The sequence below is a fragment of the Leuresthes tenuis genome, unplaced genomic scaffold (genome assembly GCF_036924035.1).
Source record: "Leuresthes tenuis unplaced genomic scaffold, fLeuTen1.0.hap1 SCAF_3, whole genome shotgun sequence".
Lineage (NCBI taxonomy): Eukaryota > Metazoa > Chordata > Actinopteri > Atheriniformes > Atherinopsidae > Leuresthes > Leuresthes tenuis.
In genome coordinates, this window is record NW_027325357.1 from 18035787 (window position 1) to 18055188 (window position 19402).

Here is a 19402-nt window from a genome sequence, read left to right on the forward strand (position 1 = left end):
GGGGAGGCAAGGAGTCGCAAGTTGCAAATCTCGTTGAAATACTACAGAGGAGTGTTCACCCTTGAGGAATCTCAGGTCGTCCTTGTGAAAGGCTACCCGTTACACACATGCGTCCCCCACCCCCTCTTCCTCCCACATCCCTGTCTCCTCCCCCTTCCAACAAAAACCCCTCTCCATCCTCCCTCCCTCAGCTTGCAGATCACCGTATTGGTCACTGGTATGGAGCGACTGCGCTCCTGTGAGCGGTTAGCGCATGATCATGCGTTTCGCCGGCCCGTGTGTGGGATGCAGTGCAAGTCCGCGGAATAAAAGTGGACAGGTGTAGCGCGCCGTGTGGAGTGGGAAATTCAAAGAATAACGCTAAAACAAAGACATTACCTTGTTTGTAAGCGGACAGCAGCGACTGCTGCGCTCCGCATCTGCAGGCGTGGAGGGTTTCCCCCTCCCACAACATTTATGACAAAACGGAGGCAACATATTCTAGTCACGTTTTTGGCTGACAGCCGGCTGTCCTGGAGAGCGCTGGAGTGAAGCAGGGTCCAGATCTGGAGAAAGCGCAGCGCACCGACACCTGCAGTAGGATGTAAAGGGAATTCCCACAACCCAAACTGGTAAGTTTAACACTTGTCTGTGGCACTTCTTCTTAAGACATTCGTTTTGAGCAAATGCAGGTAAATATCCAAAGTCTTATCATGATTTTGATATATACAAATATGTGTATGTACAGTAAGAGTATTTTGACAGAGACAATTGAAGAAATGCAAATGTTTTAGGCTTTAAAACGGATACTGTCGCCTGTCCTTTGTAACTGAACCAACAGTTGCTGAGGGCTCTTATACGGGATTAGATTATCTAACGCAATCAACAAACCTCGCAGTCAGACTTAAGACAGGCCTTTTAAAAGCCTGTTTGCATTTTCGGATCAATCGACTAAACAGAGGTTCAAACAAATCTGTTTGGGTTCGATTTTTTTCCTGTCCAGATGCAATCAGAATTCATTAAAAGAAATAAAACATCAGTATATTGGGGAAAAAAACCCTATAATTCAGTGATTTGTTGTGGTAAATTGCAGTCAAATCTGTGCTCAATGTGTTCCATTTTCCAATGACTGTTGATATGCTTTAGTCACATGCACGCGCCACGCTTGATATGGAGGTGGCCCTTTGATCATTTAAAGAGCACGGGCTCAGTCAAGAAACTAATGTTTTCACATTTAACGTTTTAATCAGATAAAATGAGTCCACACTGCAACTCATTAGTTGATCTCGAACTGCCATAACCCCACGAGACCATGGCTTTAACGAACTGTTTATAATGGCTCCTTCACATGTATTTACCCTCAACAGACAGGCGGGAAAAATGTGGCATGTCATTGCGGCATATGGGTTCATATCTCATTTTAAGAGTGTGACAAAATATTTGCATTTAATCTCTTGAACTGCTGCTTTTAGGTTAATTTTGTTCCAACGGTTGGTGACTATACAAATAATTGCATTCATAAAGCTCTGCTTTGCTTTCATTCTTCGCTCCGTTCATTCCACACTGTTTATTTTGAGTGTATTCATCTCTTCATCTGGTTGAATGTGGTAGAGACTGTGAACACTGTTCTGTTGTTGATGACCTGTGAAAAGGGAGCAAGGCAGGAGAGCAGCGTTTTATGATGGGTCTCTCACTGCTGAGAAACTTTGCACCTGCAGAGCAACATCTTCTGGAAGTTAAGGGCTAGGTTTATTGTTGTACTGCAGTCTGTCAGCAATAGTAGCTCTGGTTCATAAGTATGAAGAATGCATTTAATTACAGACACCAAATAAAATTCCCTACCATAAGCTTTGCCTTATGATATTTCTGATACTAAGGATTCAGATGGTATCAACTTTTTGGTTTACTTAGCTTTCTCTTTGCATTCACAATAACACTGCCTCCCACATTTATTAAATTCTCTTGAATAATTGCATTTCATCCCACTTTGACATACTTTCCGATGCTCATTTCTCACTAATTTGGTGATACCCAGCACCATACCCTCTAATTAATCTTGACTCAGCTGTAAATACTGTTGCTGTGTTATCTCGTAGAAAGTGTGGTTTCATCATTTGTGAGCAATTTACCGGAGACCCTCTTAACTAACACTTTGCTGTAATCTAGGATCTTGGTTTTCCTTATCATGGGGAACACTAATTAAAATGGTTAGTGTGCAGCTTTAAAGGTGTACATTTCTGATTCATATCAGTTGTACTTATTTCATGACTCTAAAACTCATGCCAGACAAAACTACTGCCACCGTTTACTTGAAAGAAAATAGTACACGCTGACTACAAACATGCAGCTTAATGGTGTTTGCACACACATGTGCGCGTCTGCCAGCTGTGACTAGCGTACGGACAATTGTTTTAAGGTTTTTCACATTCGCATCCACTGCCAGGTTGGCAGTTTGAGCATTTGTTTTCCATGTGGGTCATTCTATGTTTGTGTCTATAAATGTATTTATAGAGAAGCTTTGATGTTGCTGATAGGGAAACATTCTGCTGCACGCGTGTCATTCTCCGGCTAGAAGCAGCAGCACAGTTGAGAGGAGCTGTCATATTTTCTTTCTGCGCAGTGAGAAACAGAGTACTGTACCTCTGATCTGTCACGCTGATTGAGGGGTCTTATTTACCTTTTATATAACAACACTGAGACGGTTCGTGAGGGAATTTTAGGACAACGCAAGTGTGAGAAAAGCACACAGAATTTATATAAGAGCTTCTCCACTGTCATAATCCTGGAAAGGTTCTTTATGCGCCAGATGTGTCTTTTAACATGACTATTGGTGTAAAGACGTATTCTATCTGTGGGAAAAACATATTTCTTTCTTCTTTTTTTTTTCTGTTCCACAGGCATTTATCTAAGATAAAAGTGACAAGGGTCAACGTTAGTAGTAATTAGAACAACCCCTTTTTAATTGGCTTAGCTAACCCAAGACACATGAACAAGTTGTCAAAGTTCTGTGTTGTTCTTGAGCATAAAATCTAAGTGTCCTCATCCTTGCTTTAGAAAAAACTAAATAATATAGAGCCTCAGAACTAGCATAACAGAGAAAAGCACAACAAAATAAACACCAGCAATTGTCTTGTGTATTGATCCGTTGATTACTGATGGCTACGATTGCTCATTCTTTTGTATAAAGTTTACTGTGTGAAATTAAAAATACGCTGAACTTCATTCCCAAATCTAACACCTTAGATACAGACGAACAGAAATGTGAAGCAGATCTCTGCTCTGGATGGGAAAATAGAAGATGTGAAGTAGTGAATTCACTACATATTACAAATAAATAGAGGCAGGACATGGAACAAGACATCATTAGAAGAGCAGAAGAGGGGTCGTGGGGAAATAGACTTTCAAGAGAAGATAGAAAGGGCAAGATGGAAGAGATTACCTGTGTACAAAGGCTTCCTGTGGTCACCCACAGCAAGTGTATTAAATGGGATTTTTGATTAAATACAACATACGTCGTCATTCTGCGCACACATCTGCTAGGTTAGATGTAAGCTGCAAACATGAAGTGTGTGGGAATATGAGTCTCATTTACTTTGTCTCTCCTAGGGATTTTCATTTGAAAGATCTTTGCGTGACAGAAGAAAATCAATCCCTCAATCTTGGCTTTGCATGATGACGGATTTGGATATGTGTTGGTCTTGTCCCCATGAGCTTAGACCTGTCTATCTTCATGGTATGCCTGCAGGGAAGCTCTCCTCTCCTGATGTCCTGTATATAGGAGATAAATGGTATGAACTGGAATCTAATTGCCCTCTAGGGTTAGATAGTTTAATCATTCTAACCTGGTTTCTTTTTATCAGCTCCAATTTCTTTGTTGCTTTTTTTTTGTTTGGAGTTCAAGTTGTTGTTTTTTTCTTTTTTCTGACCTCTTTATATGCTCTCTGGTTCTATTAAGCCCAGTTATTAATGGATTCTTAGTGTGAGTCAGAAATCTGATGCATCTCTGTAAGCCCTGAATGGAATCAAAGTCTAATTCAGTTTAAGTGTAAGTGTAGGTGTGCACTACATGAGCACAAAATGTTCTTGATTTGGGTAGATTTTTTTTTATTTCTGCTCTGCTGGGTGCTACACAGTGGCAACTCTTGTTAAAGAGAAGTTTCTGAGTTTTCATCCTAGTGCTATTGAGCAGTATCTCTATCATTAGCTTTTGTTTGCGCAGGGTTCCTAAGGAGCAGACATGATGGAAATGCCACATTCGCACCTGCGCAAGGTCTCACACCTTTCTACTGATCTACAACTCTAATCCACCCAGAATCACAGCTACATGCTAATGAGTATGTTTTACTGAAAGCGCCCACCCTGCAATTTGCACTTGAGTAGCACTCCAGCAATTTACTATTCACTTTCTGAAAGTTAAGGTAAAAAACAGATGAGACAGCAGCAGAAAGTTGAGGACATTTTCCTAAAAGCAATTCAACAGAAACTTTCATTAGACCCAAAAGTGCCATTTCTTTTGAACCATGGAACTTAACTTTGACTGCCAGATTTCTGTCAGGAATTTAAGCCTCCAGATCATCATTTAAAAATGACATAATTTTTTCGATGAATATTCACCATTATAATTTGATGAAGCTCTTGTGACCACACATGGTCCAGCTGTTTCCAAAGGTTATATAGTGCTTTGACTCAATTTACTCTGCATAAAGATTTGGCAGCAACTGCGTGAAAATAAGCTTCTTCCTAAGAAATATGCCATTTGAGCACAATATATTTTCTTTACGGGTCCCACTTAAGTAATTAATCCATTGTCACAAATCTCTCATGTACCAACCACAATCATGTCTAGACTGCCAGAGATTTAGGTGAAAATGTGAGTGTGCCCTCCTAAAAATTTGAAGCCTTTTTAAAAAAGCAGCACGTAGAGATATCGCCCCCTCAAACAGCAACAGTACGATGGTGGCACAAAGGTACGTAAAACTAGAAAAAACTCAACTAATTTCATCATCTTGGTTTACAATCTGCTGTTTATCTGAGATTTCCAGTGTTTGTGGGTATGTTCAGTGCACTCAGACATAATACACTCAGGTGAAAACTGCTGTCAGCGATCAACTGGAGAGGCCTGTTATCACAGAGCTGCTGGTTTGGTGCCATGTCACCAGAGAACCATTAAAGTGACATCAGACCTCACACTGGGACTTGACTGTTTATTCACAACACTCCAGCACAACATAAATCAACACAGGTGGGTGTAGCATACAGGCTATTTCAGTTTGATGACTGCATTTGGACAATTAATTTATCTCCTAACGGCAAGTGCTATTTGATTCAGTTCAGACTTTGTTAAGGACATCGCTCATGGGGAGCTTTCAAATGGAGAGATGGGGAGATGTTCTGCTAATCACAAACAATCACTTCAGTACACTTATGGAATAGAGGTGTAATTACTGTTCTAAAAGAAATGTAATGAGTGTCTCTATATCTCTTGATTGTATCTTTCTTTCTTTGGCTTACATCATTACTAATCATTGCTATTCTGTTCAATGATGCAGTGAACAGCCTCCAGTTCTGATAGATGTTAAAGTCTCCACTTGTGTAGGCTCAATTTGTCTTAATTTTGCAAGCTTTCACACGTGAATTTCTTTTTGTTTTTGAAGAGCTGGGACTGCATGACAGCCTTGATTAGAGTGTATTGACGGAAGGCTCTTGTAATAGCAAAACTATGGGCTTTGGACATCACAGCTGGATAGAGTATACGGAGTGTGTCTTTAATGAATGGCAGAGTCAAATGAAATCCATCAAGTATGGTGTCAGGTGGTAATGATGCCTCACACCCTGTGGACCAAGCTGTCTAGGGACCAAGGTCCTATTTCTATACATAGCTGTCCCTATAGGTTACAGACTGTAATAATTAACCAGCCTATTGCTGCCTTATTAATTTTTCTGGTACAGTAGCAACCTGTCAGAAATAGAGGGTATATAGTGACTCAACGTGTAAGTCTCTGATGTAGTTCTAGCAATCTGTGAGATTCTACATGCAGTGATGCATTGCAACGCTCTAGTTTAATATTGAAAATCACAGAATGATCTACTCAGACAGTCTTGAGGGGATTACACAAACATATTGTAGAGTATGGCTGAGAGCCATGTGCTGGCTTCTAGATGGATGGTGAGGAGGGGAGGCCAGGCGGTGCAACTGGGACTATTCAAAAGAGAGATGGATAGTAGTAGTGAGCAAGGAACAAACATTCCCCTCCAGCAAGGACTGGACTCAGCATCCATCCGCACACCGCTAAGTCTTCCTCCCATCCATCACTCCCTCATTGCGATTAGACCAGTTTTTTTTGTCTTACCTCCTTTTACCTCCATCTCCTTTTCCCTAACTTGTGTCAGGCTTAAGCGTGGGTGAAATTCAGCAGTTTCTTAAGCACACAACATGTCAGATAGCAATCCATCTTCCACCAAATCAGCAGGGGAGCACACAGGCAGGGAGTGAGCGCACAGGCGTGGGCTGGCAGTGCGTGGTTGTGTGGGTGGGTGGAAGTTAACCGTAGCATTGTGGACTACACAGTTTGCTTGTAAGTCTTTTGCAAGATCATTGGTATACATGATACCCCATTTACAAACTTTTCAGTGTTAAGAGTTTTTCAGCGGCTCACGGGGAGTAGCTGAGTTGGTTTTAAGACTTGCAGAGTTAGAAACGGACTCTGTTTGTTGTGTTTTCTTACATTTTCAACAGCCTTCTTCCTAAACTTCCAGGCTGTCCTACGCTGAAACAAATTAGCTTGGTATGTTGTTGCTCTCATTGAACAGGTTGTGTTTCTTGCCTGTTTAGGCTGTTTGTTGGGAGCCTGCCAGGGATACTGCTGCCCAGCTGGTCGCTGCTTGCTGTTAGGCTGCTAGATAAATTGAGAGGGAAAATTAAGCCTTTGATCGATTGTCTCACTGCGGACATTAGGAATACTTGAGACGGCCATGAGTCAGCATGCTGCATGTGCTGTCATCCTTTTGGCTTTTTATCTTTTTTCCCTCTTTATTTCCTTCAGTCCTCTTCTGTCCTGACTCTCTCCTATGGGTCCCTTTCTTCCCTAAATGTCAACTTTGGATGACATTCTCAAAGTATCAGAGGACAAAGCCTTCTCATAATTTTGTCCTGACATTTTACAGTTTTACAAGGGAAAAAAGGAGACAATTCTCTAAACATGTTAGCCTAGAGAAACCACAATATAATAGAGTTGCTACACTTATATCTTTCTAATCAGACACACTGCCTCTTGGCTCTGCTAATTTCCAAAGTAATTTTTCTATTCCAATCTTATTTTTGCAAAAAGTGATTCACATTTACATTGGTTATTGTTACCTCTGCCAAGGAGGTTATATATTTGGTGGGAAGTGTTTGGTAGTGGAATTACTCAAAAGTTATGGATGTTTGAAACTGTACCAGAGGTGGGGCATAACTGAATTTATAGGTGATTAATGTATCATTTTAAACCAGATCTGGATTAAGAATATTTTTATCCAGCCCTATACTCTCAAAATGCCGTTCCTGTCTTTATGTAAAATCCTCATCTTCAGGGATTTATTAGTGTTGTCAGACACTCAATAAGGAGCTGGACAGTTTCCAGCAGCTAAAAATAAACCACAGCAACAGGAATACTGACTAAAATTACTTCTTTGCAACTGCACAGACAGTACTTTGCCCTTATCTTTTTTTTTTTTAAAATCTATGTATATTTTCCCCTTTTAATCCATTTAAGCTTGAGTGCCAAAACAGATTTATTTTTTACAGATGGTATGTAATTGTGATATAAGGGAATATCAACCCTATACTGATTAACACTTCACAATAAGATGTGTTCTCATCAGGTGGGCTTCATCAACCCAATTAAAATGGGCCCAAATGGAGCTTCAACTCAAACTAAAAGTACAAAAATGGTCAAATTAAAAAATGTTGTTGTGAATGCTCAACGGGATCACAAAAAATAAAGGAAAGAAAATGGCAAGGAGAAAAAAATGTGTACACAGTAACAGCAAAACACGTCACAAAGTGTTGCATTTATTTAAGTGCATGGTAAGAGGGAATGCCAATGAATACAGGCACATTTATGATCAGGTAGAAGCAAGGCAACTACTACTGCTATTTTGACCTTTTCCAGTTGGATATAGTCTAAAAATCAACTCCCAAAGCTGCTGCCAGTTTCTTGCAGATACTCTATTTGAACAGTGTCACAGAAAGCAGTCTGAAGTATCCTACTGAGAATCTCTCGGCCCTTTACAAACACAAAATCTACTAATTCCTCTGAGGAAATACAAACTCATTTTTCCTCAGTTAAACATTAAGGCTTGAAGATCAATAACATTTTGAACTGACTGGGAGCACCATATTTGTTCAACAGTAATACAAATTCTGAGGAATATGCTTTGCCTAAAGATTTGACATGCGGCATAAAGCTAACTCAAACATGGAGACAGGAGAGCTCTATTTTAAACAAGACTTTACAGCCAAATCCAACAGGGCAGAGACATTGGCTTAAATCTGAGCTGCATTTCTTTCATTCTACAGTGCCCCCACTTCCTGTTTAAGCTTTAATGCTTTTATCTTATTTACAGCGCTACTAAGATGTTCACGTCTTCGAACAACACACCAGGAGTAAACTAGACTGGATTTACTAGATTTGGCAGAAACTGCAATATAAGCTACTTCCTAAGAAATATGCCATTTGAGCACAATTTGTTTTCTTTAGGGGTCCCACTTAAATAATTAGCCCATTGTCACAAATCTCTCATGTACCAACCACAGTCATCTCTAGACTGCCAGGGATTAAAATGCGAGCGTGCTGTCCTAAAAACTGAAGCATTTTCAAAAGCAGCAGGTAGAGACCCCGCCAAACAGCAGCAGCTTGGTGGACAACGGTGGTGTCACAAAGGGCCGGATTTAATAAGCTGCCAGACATGAACAAGAAACATGTGTTTTTTATTAGAAATGTACATCGACCTTGAACAGCGGTTTTCCTGTCAAGTGAAGTGTGCCGCTATCAGCTGAGGTAGGATAACAGGAATTACATTAGAGTGTATTATCGAGTTTGTGTTGTTCATTTTCTTGTTCTGAAAAGCAAGTGCAATTCTAATGCAGACAAGATTGTGGTGGAGAAAGTAAAGCACTCTCTCTGAATTCTCTGAGAAAGAGCATATTGTAAAAAAACAAACAAAAAACCACATTTTCCAACTAAAGATAAGGGAATTTTATCTGTGCTGCTGCATTCTGAACTTTTGAAAAATATATTATGCCATCTATCTGGTGGGCTGCAACCTGAATTATCTATTGTAATTCTTACTGTTATTTTCATTTTTATTTGTTCTCTCTAAATTCATTTTTTCTTCTTTGTATGCATGTATCTTCAGTACTTCTTTATTTTAGAAGTTAGTCCTACATTGTTGTACACCCCCTTCCTCCAACTTCTCCTCTCAGTGTGAAGTATGTCATTTCTCAGAGGCATTTCCAACAGTATGCCAGAAAATACCTCACACAATGTTAATGCTAGATGCTACCAGGGACAAAAGCAGATCCACTGTTTGTTTTTGCGCTGAGGACACATTGTCAAGCTTCTTGTAGGTTCATTGTCAGGGGTGCAAATTAAATGCATGGATAGGTTGTGTCCGGCTGAATGCAAGACTTGTAGAGGAGGAAAAAAAGAGACAACCTGAACTATTCACACTGACAACACAATCTGCTTTTGTGTTTACCCTTGTTATATTGTGAAAAGAGGCTTGACAACTTGTCATCTCCTACCCAACATCCATAATAACCTTGACAGCAGGGTGCTGGACACTGTCAGCTTGTTCTCTTGGAGCAAACCCCGGAATCAACAGTAAATGAGACATCAGATATAATGAAGCTCATCTGCAAAGCTCAAATAAAATCTCTAGATGACAGTTGCTCACTGGACTCCGTACATGAACCAGACAGTCAGATTATTTAGCTTAGTGCACATGATTATAAATTATACTGTTGATTGACAGGTAGGGAGAGGACCCACTGAGATACCAAAAACAATTTAAGACTTTGTGACTGTAATAAATTTGTCGTAAATCTGAGCTGTCAAAGCACCAAGTTCAAGAACTTTTTGAATTTGAATGTCTTTGTGTTGGGGTCATGTCGTAATATACAGTGTTTTATAGCTGCCTGAAGCTTCCCCTGCCCCCCTCCCTTCTCTCTGGTCTGACAATCACAGACTGGCTGTAATTTACAGTGACAGAGTTTCACCATGTTTTCCTGCAATTTTCTGTTGCCACAACTCACTCAGGAGTGCACCGACCTGCTAACGAACATAAAACACCCAAACGCTGAGACTGATTGCAACAAGCAGGATACAATTACACAACAAACATCATCAACAACAACAAAAAAAAATTCTAGCAGATTGCCTTGAAATGACTTGGTCATCAGTTTCCACAGCTACAAATTCCACGAGACTGAGCTGCAACCTCCAATTAACCTGATTATTTACTATTTAAACTTAGGAGACACTTATGATTGTCAGAAAATTATTCAAAAGTTCACAACCCAGTAAACATTTTTATTTCTTTCCCCTCTGTCCCTTTACAAATTGAAATCTTTTTAGTTTAACAGCTGAGAGTCACAGCTGCCTTTATGAAGACCATCTGACATTTAGTCTTGCTGAAAGCAATCACATGCTAACAGACACTCTCTCTATTGTTTGAGTCCCTTTGTGGCTCTTATCTGTTCATCATAGTACTAAGCATTCTTTATCGTTGTGTGACATCATTTCTTTTTCATGGAAAAGCATAAATTACTCTTCATGAAAGCTGCTATGCTGCCCTGCACACAATCACTAGCTATTTGCAGGAAAATGAGGAGAAACACATGATGGCCTGATATCAAGAAACTCATCGACTCGGTCACTACAAAATACTACTCTCTTAAAGTGTTCTGTTTTCACATAATCTGTAAGAAATGAAAAGTTGGCTGTTGTTTTATATAATTTTTTTTGTCCTTTTACCTTTACAGATAAGCCTGATTGTATATATGAAACACACAGCAGCTCTTTTCCAAACCTTAATTCAACACAGTGCTGAAAACATCACAAACATGAGCTGGAAGACACTGCTTGGTTAAAGCAGTATTGACTTGTATGTTCCCTCTGTGACAGGTGAAAGAGATTGACTCTTAAATGTTAAATTTATCTTTGTTTGCAACTGGATCTTCTGTAGCATCATGTTAGCAATCATGTCGAAAAAAACACATTTGACATTGAACCGGGACATTATGTTACCACTCAATATTTCCAAGAGTTTTTACTACCAGGATTATGTCTGTGGCGTTAGATGATCAATCTGTGATTAGTTCAATGCTGGTAGAGTCCTTTACAGATGGAAGATATAAAAGTAACAAAAAAACCCCCAAAAAACTCTGAAATTCTGCAGCCTTTGTTAGAAGATAATAAATTAACACTCTCACAACTGGTTTTGCAGCACTCAAAATGAGACCGCAGGTCCCTGGGAGAGATTGTGATGGGAGTGTGTTTATGCGCTCCCTTTCCTCAGGCTTGTTAAATTGGCAGATCAATGATGTTTTAAATCAATGTTCCAGCACCACCGCAAACCCCATGAAACCCATTAGTGAATTAAGATAGACCACTATTCCACACTGAGTCCTGTTCTGCCTGCAGTTCCTTTCCACAGGATAAATGGGAGGAAAAACTGTGAAATAACACAAATGGAAACAGTGCAACTGGACAGTAGCAACAAAGTCTCTGGCAGTGGAGCAGCTGACAGCAGAGACTAGGGTCAAGTAAAGACTCCTTTCTTCCTTATTCAGGTACGCAAGGAACAGTTTTGTCCCTTACTTGATTTCTGGAAGGTGTCTTCACAACATTTTGGTTCCTTGCCATGTAAGGGAGAGCATCCACACGGAAATTAAATGCTTTACGGTAGCCGTCTCAGGAAGTAAACAGGAAAAAAAGGAAAGGGGTGTGAAGGATACAGGAGACAGAAGCAGAAAAAGAAGCTGTGTGGACAGGATGCCAGTGGAGCTGGACCTTCTTTCATAGCATTGTTTAAGTGGTGCTGTCTGTGCATCATTGATCAATTCATCTTCATTATGTCTCCCTGTGCGCACTATTAGCTGCTGCCACCCTTTGTTGGATTCCTGCGAAGTTGACATGCACTGCATTGTTTCCATCAGCCCACCAATGTCCCTGCCACCTCCCCTTTTTAACGGCAGTGGCTGACAATTTATTGCGCTTGTGGGTGAAAAGCCATTTACTGGATCCTCACAGGCAAGAGTTTGTCTTCACAAAGCTGGGTGTCAGTCATCAAAGAACAAATTCCATCAGAACAAATTGGTATAGGTAACATGTATTATGTCATTGACATCTCAACAATAAAAGTGTGCTTGTTGAGTCCTGTGTATGTGCACACGCCTTATCCTGCATAGCATATTTATGAACCTTATATATGTTGGTGTGAATAAGTATATGAACCGGCAAAGATGGAAAAAAGGGAAATGTTTAATGGCTTGTTGAAATATGAACTGGTCAGGGATCAGCTTAATGAATTCATACCTGCAAATGTCCTTCAGGACACATCCGGCACTAAATCCTCTCTTAACTATTCCCCCTGTCTATAGCTGAGCCCTGTGAGACATCATGGGTCATCAGCAGCAGCTTGAACTGCACTATATGACTCCAAAGATCACTTTCACCTCACGCATGAACTTGTGAAATCTGACATGTTTGGCATGTACTTGTTGTACAGTTATTTTTGAGTAAAGATTAGGCAAGCTGACTGCTGCACTGATTGATCGTTCTCTGTCCTGTTTTTGTCTTTCTCTTCCTCACCTTTTTTTTACCTCTCTTTTCTGATGCATAGATACAAACACGGATCTGGTCTTCATCATCATCACTGTCTCATTTGAGTCAGAGGAAAAGGAAACATAAACCATGGTCTGGTGTGGTGGTCGCTGTTGCTATGTGTGAAGGACTGCTGTGGCGTCAATGGAGACCGAAGGCTATCGTGACCTCCTGGAGACCAACGATGGTCAGGGGGTAGGCCTGCTGGACGGAGGGGGAGAGACAGGCGTGGAGGAGGGCTGGAGCACACCCTACCCTCTGGGCTTCCAGGTGTCATTGACCACTGTACTTCTGCTGGAACTTGTGTTGGGCTTTAGCAGCAACCTGACCGTACTTGTGCTCTACTGTGCTCAGTCCAACCTGGTGGATTCAGTCAGTAACTTGGTCACAGTCAACCTCCATGTGCTCGACATACTGGTCTGTGTGCTCTGTCTGCCGCTGACTGTGGCTGTAATCCTGCTGCCATCTAATGAAAATGGAGTTGGCAGCCTGGCCACACTTTGCTGCTTTCATGAGGCCTGCGTCACGTTCACCAGTGTGGCCACAGCAGTCAATGTATTAGTGATCAGTCTGGACCGATACGACATCTCGGTGCGTCCAGCCAGTCGTCTGCTTACCCCCAGGCGTGCTGCACTGCTCCTGACAGCGGTGTGGGCTGTGTCTCTGGCTGTTTTTTTCCTGCCCTTTCTTGAAGGGGATTTTTTCTCTTCAACAGATGAAAACAGTGGAGACGAGAAGCCAGAGAGGCAGAACAATGACTCAGTGCTCACAACGGGACTGACCCCCATTTATTCCTCATCTCCTTCCTTATTACCGTCCGCTCGGCCCCCCTCCCCTTCACACCACCTGCCTCCAGTATGGCAGAACAGGACTCTGTTGTGTGTTGGAGGGCAAGGGTATTACACAGGTCTGGCTATGTATTATCACCTGTTACTTCAAGTGCCCTGCTTCTTCACTGCTGTTGCAGTTATGCTGTTCACCTACTCCAGGATCTTACAGGCCCTCAATATCCGTATTGGCTCCCACATGATGAGGAGTACACGCACAAAGGACTCCACCTGCAGGATACGCTGCAGGAGGCAGAGGAGGAAGGACCTGAGTCTGCCAACAGAGACAGTGTCCTCAAACCAGAACCAAAACCTCAACCATCCTCCCCTAATGCCCACTGCCACCCCTACACCCACATCACCGCCGCCACTCTCCTCCATGCCCCTAGGAATCTCTGACAGTGGGGCGACTGTGACTACCATCAGCACTGCTGCCACCACCCCCATTGCAACCACACCAGCCACCCCTGCTTCTCCAACCCCAGCTTCAGCTTCAGCTCAGACCCATGCCTCCACGCCTCTGCCTGCCTCCTCCGTGGGTGTGCAGGCCTCGGTTTCTGCCATCATTGCGTTGAGGCGGGCAGTGCGGAGGCATAGGGACCGCCGGGAACGTCAGCGTCGTGTCCTTAAAATGTCCCTAATTATCATATCCAGCTTCCTGGGCTGCTGGGCCCCTCTGTCCGCAGTCAATGTTCTGATACTGTGTATGGGTCCGAGTGATGGCCTGGTGCGCCTTCGTCTGTGCTTCTTGGCGATGGCTTATGGAACAACCATCTTTCACCCTCTGCTCTATGCTTTCACCAGGCAGAAACTGCGGCGAGCCCTCAAAACACGCGTTAAGAAAAGGGTGGTGTCACTTCTGCAAGTAGACCCAGCTCCCAGTGGGGGGACTGTTATTCACAACTCGTGGGTTGAGGGCGGAGGCCAAAGAAAGGCTCGCAAGTCACGGGTGGAGGCCAGTGATGGCACTGATCGATGTCTTACAGAGGCAGTAAGGGAATGAGGCTGGTCTTCAGAGTGCACCTTCATGACTGAGCGTGTTTGTGAGTTTGAAGAATTGTACGCATCTTACTAAGTTGATGGAGATGGATTGCGAGTATATTTGTGTGTGGGTGTGAGGACAGATGAGAGGCAGCTAGTTTAGGTCACGGCCAGTCCAATGGCCTCTGGTTCCCTGCAGATGAGAAAACTAGTGAGCATTGTGCTCTTATTTGAACCCTGCTTTTCTCTGTCCTTGCATAGGCACTTATTAGTCTATCTCTGACTACCAATGTATATCCATGGCAACACATGCCAAGCATTACGACAACCTAGCCATAAAAACATATAATACAAGTGTGCAGCTCACAAGTAGTAAGATTGATAACTACAAACACATACAGTGTAATATTGCTCCTGAGTGCACTTTTAACTTGCATGTGCATGTACATATGCACAGTTAGACCCAAACATATACCACTAATGCACACTTATTTATATTTAGCAACTGTCTGTGAAAGCACACAGATACTGTCCTGCACAGATATTCTCAGTGTCAAAAATATTTACGTACGTCTACATTTCTCTTTCTCTCCCCTTATTTTTGTCATGCCTTAATTGAGTTATAAGTATTGTCATGGTGCTGAATGTCCGGATGTATGTTTACAACAATGTATCAACATAGAGTAAAAGTGTTTGCACTTAATGTAAATGGTTGGTAAATTAATGGTAGATGAATGCAAGCATTCAGATTTAAAGTTTACAGGCTCATAAGAAGTTACCAGGAAATGGCAAAAAAAACAATAAATAGATCAAAAGCAACTGATTTCAATTTAATTTCTATTAAGCAACTAATTTTTAGAAGAATGTGTGCAAGGTCAAGCTAAAATGTATGGTTTAAAATCACCTTTGATAGTCACGATAATAGAGAAATGTGTGATTGTGTTTGTATGTTTTCACATTTGTACACATTTCCTGTGTTCAACAAATGTCTGGTTGTGTAAATGATGTAATGTGTGTGTGTGCGTGTTCATGGTTTTGTGCAATAAAACACAAGCAAAGCAATGACCTCTAAGATGTGAACAAAGAGAATGTGAACACAGAATTGTTGTTTTTCTTTATTGACTATGTGGTGTAGATTACAGAGGGAAAAGACAAGGACGAGAACTTTCTCTTCTGATTAACAGCAGAAGGCTGCTGGATATTCAAAAAAGATAATTATGTGGAGCATTTGTAACTATGTGTATATGACAGGCTGGTGAAATACTACTGAAGTTACATCACTACAGTTTTACAGGGGGAATCAAAGGGCAATACCTTAAGAAAACTTCATTGAAACTGTCTGAGGTCGGTGCAGGTTACCTTTAATTACAAACTGGAGAAATATCAACAATGAAAGCCACCTGCTGACATATGACATCTCCTCTTGTGGTTGCTTTCAAATAGCATTTTGAATGACTACAGAGACAGACAGCCTCTGGACTTAAGACCTGGTCATTATACTGTATCTGTGTCTCTCTTTCTCCTCAGGGCTTCATGTCTCATTTCTAAAGTTGATGAACAAAAAAAAAAAAAAGGGAAAAAAAAACGAGTAGAAAAAACAGCGCTCAATCAGCTGTTGTATTATGGATGTTAGAGTAAGTTTCGGTTTATGTCACTGAGTAGATAGAGTACATGTTTAACTTTTTATGGACTCAAGACTTGGGAGGGTTTCTTGGTCTACTTTCACTTTCACTTCTTTTACAAAATTTGTGAGCCAAACAGAAGACAATAATTTTTGTGTATTCATGTACATTGTTCAGGGATGTAAATATGTAAGTGTTTGATTTGGGTTTTAGCCAGAAAACCTTTTTTTTTTTTTTTTGGCCACAATCATCTGCCGGACAGAACATCAGCCATTGTGATAAACTCTTAGTGAGTTGGAGAGTTACTGTAAAGAGAAAAAATATGTCAGTGCATTTGTGTTAATACTGTACGTGTGTACATTGTACTTTACATCTTATGACCATGTGTATAGAGAAATATTAGTATTGTATAAGATTTATAATATGTGTTATTGTATAGAAAAGAGCAGAATCTGTATTAAAAAGGTCTATCTATGTTCACTGTGTCAATTGATATGCATTTTTGTTTATGATTTAGACACCAGACTACAGATGATACTGGAAACAAGAGCACTCTTGAGGGCTAACTGATATGGAATTAGAAGGAAGACCACATTGTTTTCTAACTTAACAAGTTGGTTGACAACATGCAGTACTTACAGACATGATATGGTTAATCCTTCTCACAATAATTTCTTAGCAAAAAGATTAAATATTTTTGATAATTTGACAATGATATAATCTATTAGTACCTCACAGCAAGAGGGTTTTAAGTTTGAATCCCAACTGGGGCCTCTCTGTGTGGAGTTTGCATGTTCTCCCTGTGCTCGGGTTGGCTCTCTCCAGGTTCCTCCCATCGTCTAAAAACATGCACGTTACATTAATTGGCAAGTCTAAATTGAAACTAGGATGGGTGTGAGAGTGCATGGAGTGCGTGATTGTTAAATTGCTAAAGCCCTCCTGCGACCCTGAATTGGATTAAACAGATGTAGAAAATGGATGATTGGGTGGAAATATGATATTTCAATCTTATTTTGGGTGCCTTTTTAAAGGACAGTGAAAAGTGTGATTGGGCCTCATCATACTATAAGTGAAGTTTAGACTCAGGTCCTCTGAAACTTCCTGTCCACATCATTCCCTCTTTTTTCCAGCTGTCCCTCCCTTTTTACAATTCCTGTCTCCAATCCCTGTTCCTCTGATTCCTAAATTTAGAAACTCTGTCCCAGATACTTGCCGTATTTAGTGCTGACTGTAACAAACCCTCACTATGCCTCACTGGTATGTGACAACTGTGCTAATCACCACTGCTAATGAAGATGAAACATGCTAGTAAGGTAAGCATCTGTGGAGGCAGCTCTCGATGTTGACAAATCTGTCTGTGCATCTGTGTGTGTGTGTTTCCTTCCTTACTGGTTTGTGCTGTTCGTCAAAACTGTTGATTCCTCCAGCCTTGCTTGATAATCTCATCAGTCCCCTCCTCTTTCACACTCCCATTTTCCCCCTTGGTTCTCCCTCTCTTTACACTGGCAGTCTGCATCTCTCTCATCTCTTATCCACACTCATAGCTTCCAGAACAAAGCGAGGAACGGCTGCAGTGTCTGTGAAGGAGGGAAAGTCACCTTGGGGGATGACAGAGGAACAGAAATGTATGCGAGAGAATGAGGCAATATGGTGGGGAGATTAGGGTGGAAAAAGAAGAGAAGGGAAGCACAGAAGCTGGTACAGAGACATCATATGACTAATAAAGGGACAGCGCTGCATCACTGCAAAACCCCATTGGAGAAAAGGAAAAAGTCCAACACTAAGTGCAGACTGATACAATTTTGTAGTTTCTACCAGCTTTGCTTAAGAAGACGCAATATCAGTTTGAAATAAAATGTCTTTACATTCAAATGTTATCCAAAAAAAACATGAAATTCATAAGTCAAAATGGCTAACAAGTAAATGCACCTGATAAATTCCATCCACTGTCTGTGCTAATAGAGGTGAAATTGGAAAAAAATTAATAAATAAATAATATAAACAATAATATATTTTTTGACAGGTCGATAATTCCTGTAATCTGATGTGGGGGCATTGAATCAGTACAGTACTGATCTATTCAAGAAGGGCAATACATGTCGTTAAATGACCTACACAACATAACATTACAAAATATATCGTACAAAGAACTTCAGTGGTCTCTTGCATGCCACCACCTACAATAAAGTACACTACACTCTTTGTATGAGGTCGTATGAGGTATACATGATTTCCCCATGAGTCAGTGATGCAGCAGAATGGGTTGAGTTTTATAGTAAATGGTTTGATTTTTCTTCAAGAAAAAACAACAACGTTGATTTTCAGTCTTATGCAGTCACTGTGGGATTTCATCATAAATTCTGATTTGTTTCCAGGATAGAAGTCTACAGTGAGGAGTGTGTCGACCGGGCGTTAAGGTTACCAATGGCGCCATCTTGTGTTCAAATAATAGCTATAGCGACTCTGGTTAAAATTCAGCTAAAAAGTAATCTTATGTTAAGGTTGGTGGCATCTTTTATTTTTTGTGTCACCATATTAAGATTTTGGCGTACATTTTGTTCAAAACGGTCCTTTAAAAAATGGTCTTTACAAGTGTCGGCCTTTTTGCAGAGTTAATTAGCTTTCTCTGCAACTTATGATTAATTATATTGATTATACTGTATAATTGTATTTAAATTTGACCCTAACCCTAAACTAACCCTAACCCTAACCCTAACCCTAACCCTAGCCCTAACCCTCTATACTAATTCTATATAGCACACATGGCTACTATCCGCGCCGAAATAGCTCAGTTGGGAGAGCGTTAGACTGAAGATCTAAAGGTCCCTGGTTCGATCCCGGGTTTCGGCAGCGAGGTTGTGAACTTTTTTCAATGACTAAGCTCTTTTGTAACGATAAGTACAAAATATAATAGAATAGTCAACATCCTAAAGCCTGTGACAAAGTGAAACTTTAATTAAACAAAATATCTTGAAAAAATAAAATCATTCGCTACAACAACCCTAATTCGATGAAGGACACATCTATATCACGGTGTGTGCGAGAGTGTTTCATTCAAGGTTTTGCCGAGGTTTCAAGTTCGAGCAACTTCGACAGGTCATTTTAAGTAATTCAATATTTCACA

General features: G+C 40.9%; 1 protein-coding gene and 1 non-coding gene across 2 annotated transcripts; both read left to right on the forward strand.

The window, feature by feature from the left end:
- Window positions 1–208: 208 nt before the first annotated feature.
- Window positions 209–16738, forward strand: LOC140303472 (G-protein coupled receptor 22). Its single transcript, XM_072382239.1, has 2 exons — window positions 209–611; window positions 12868–16738. Exon 2 carries the CDS (start codon window positions 12993–12995, stop codon window positions 14676–14678), a length of 1686 nt encoding a protein of 561 aa, XP_072238340.1. The 5' UTR covers window positions 209–611; window positions 12868–12992; the 3' UTR covers window positions 14679–16738.
- A 2317-nt stretch (window positions 16739–19055) lies between these two features.
- trnaf-gaa (transfer RNA phenylalanine (anticodon GAA)) lies at window positions 19056–19128 on the forward strand. Its single transcript has one exon. It is a non-coding gene; the product is annotated as a tRNA-Phe (tRNA).
- Window positions 19129–19402: the final 274 nt, after the last annotated feature.

Excerpts from the sequence above, each read along its gene's own strand:
- LOC140303472 (XM_072382239.1), top strand. The coding sequence starts at position 12,993 with ATGGAGACCGAAGGCTATCGTGACCTCCTGGAGACCAACGATGGTCAG.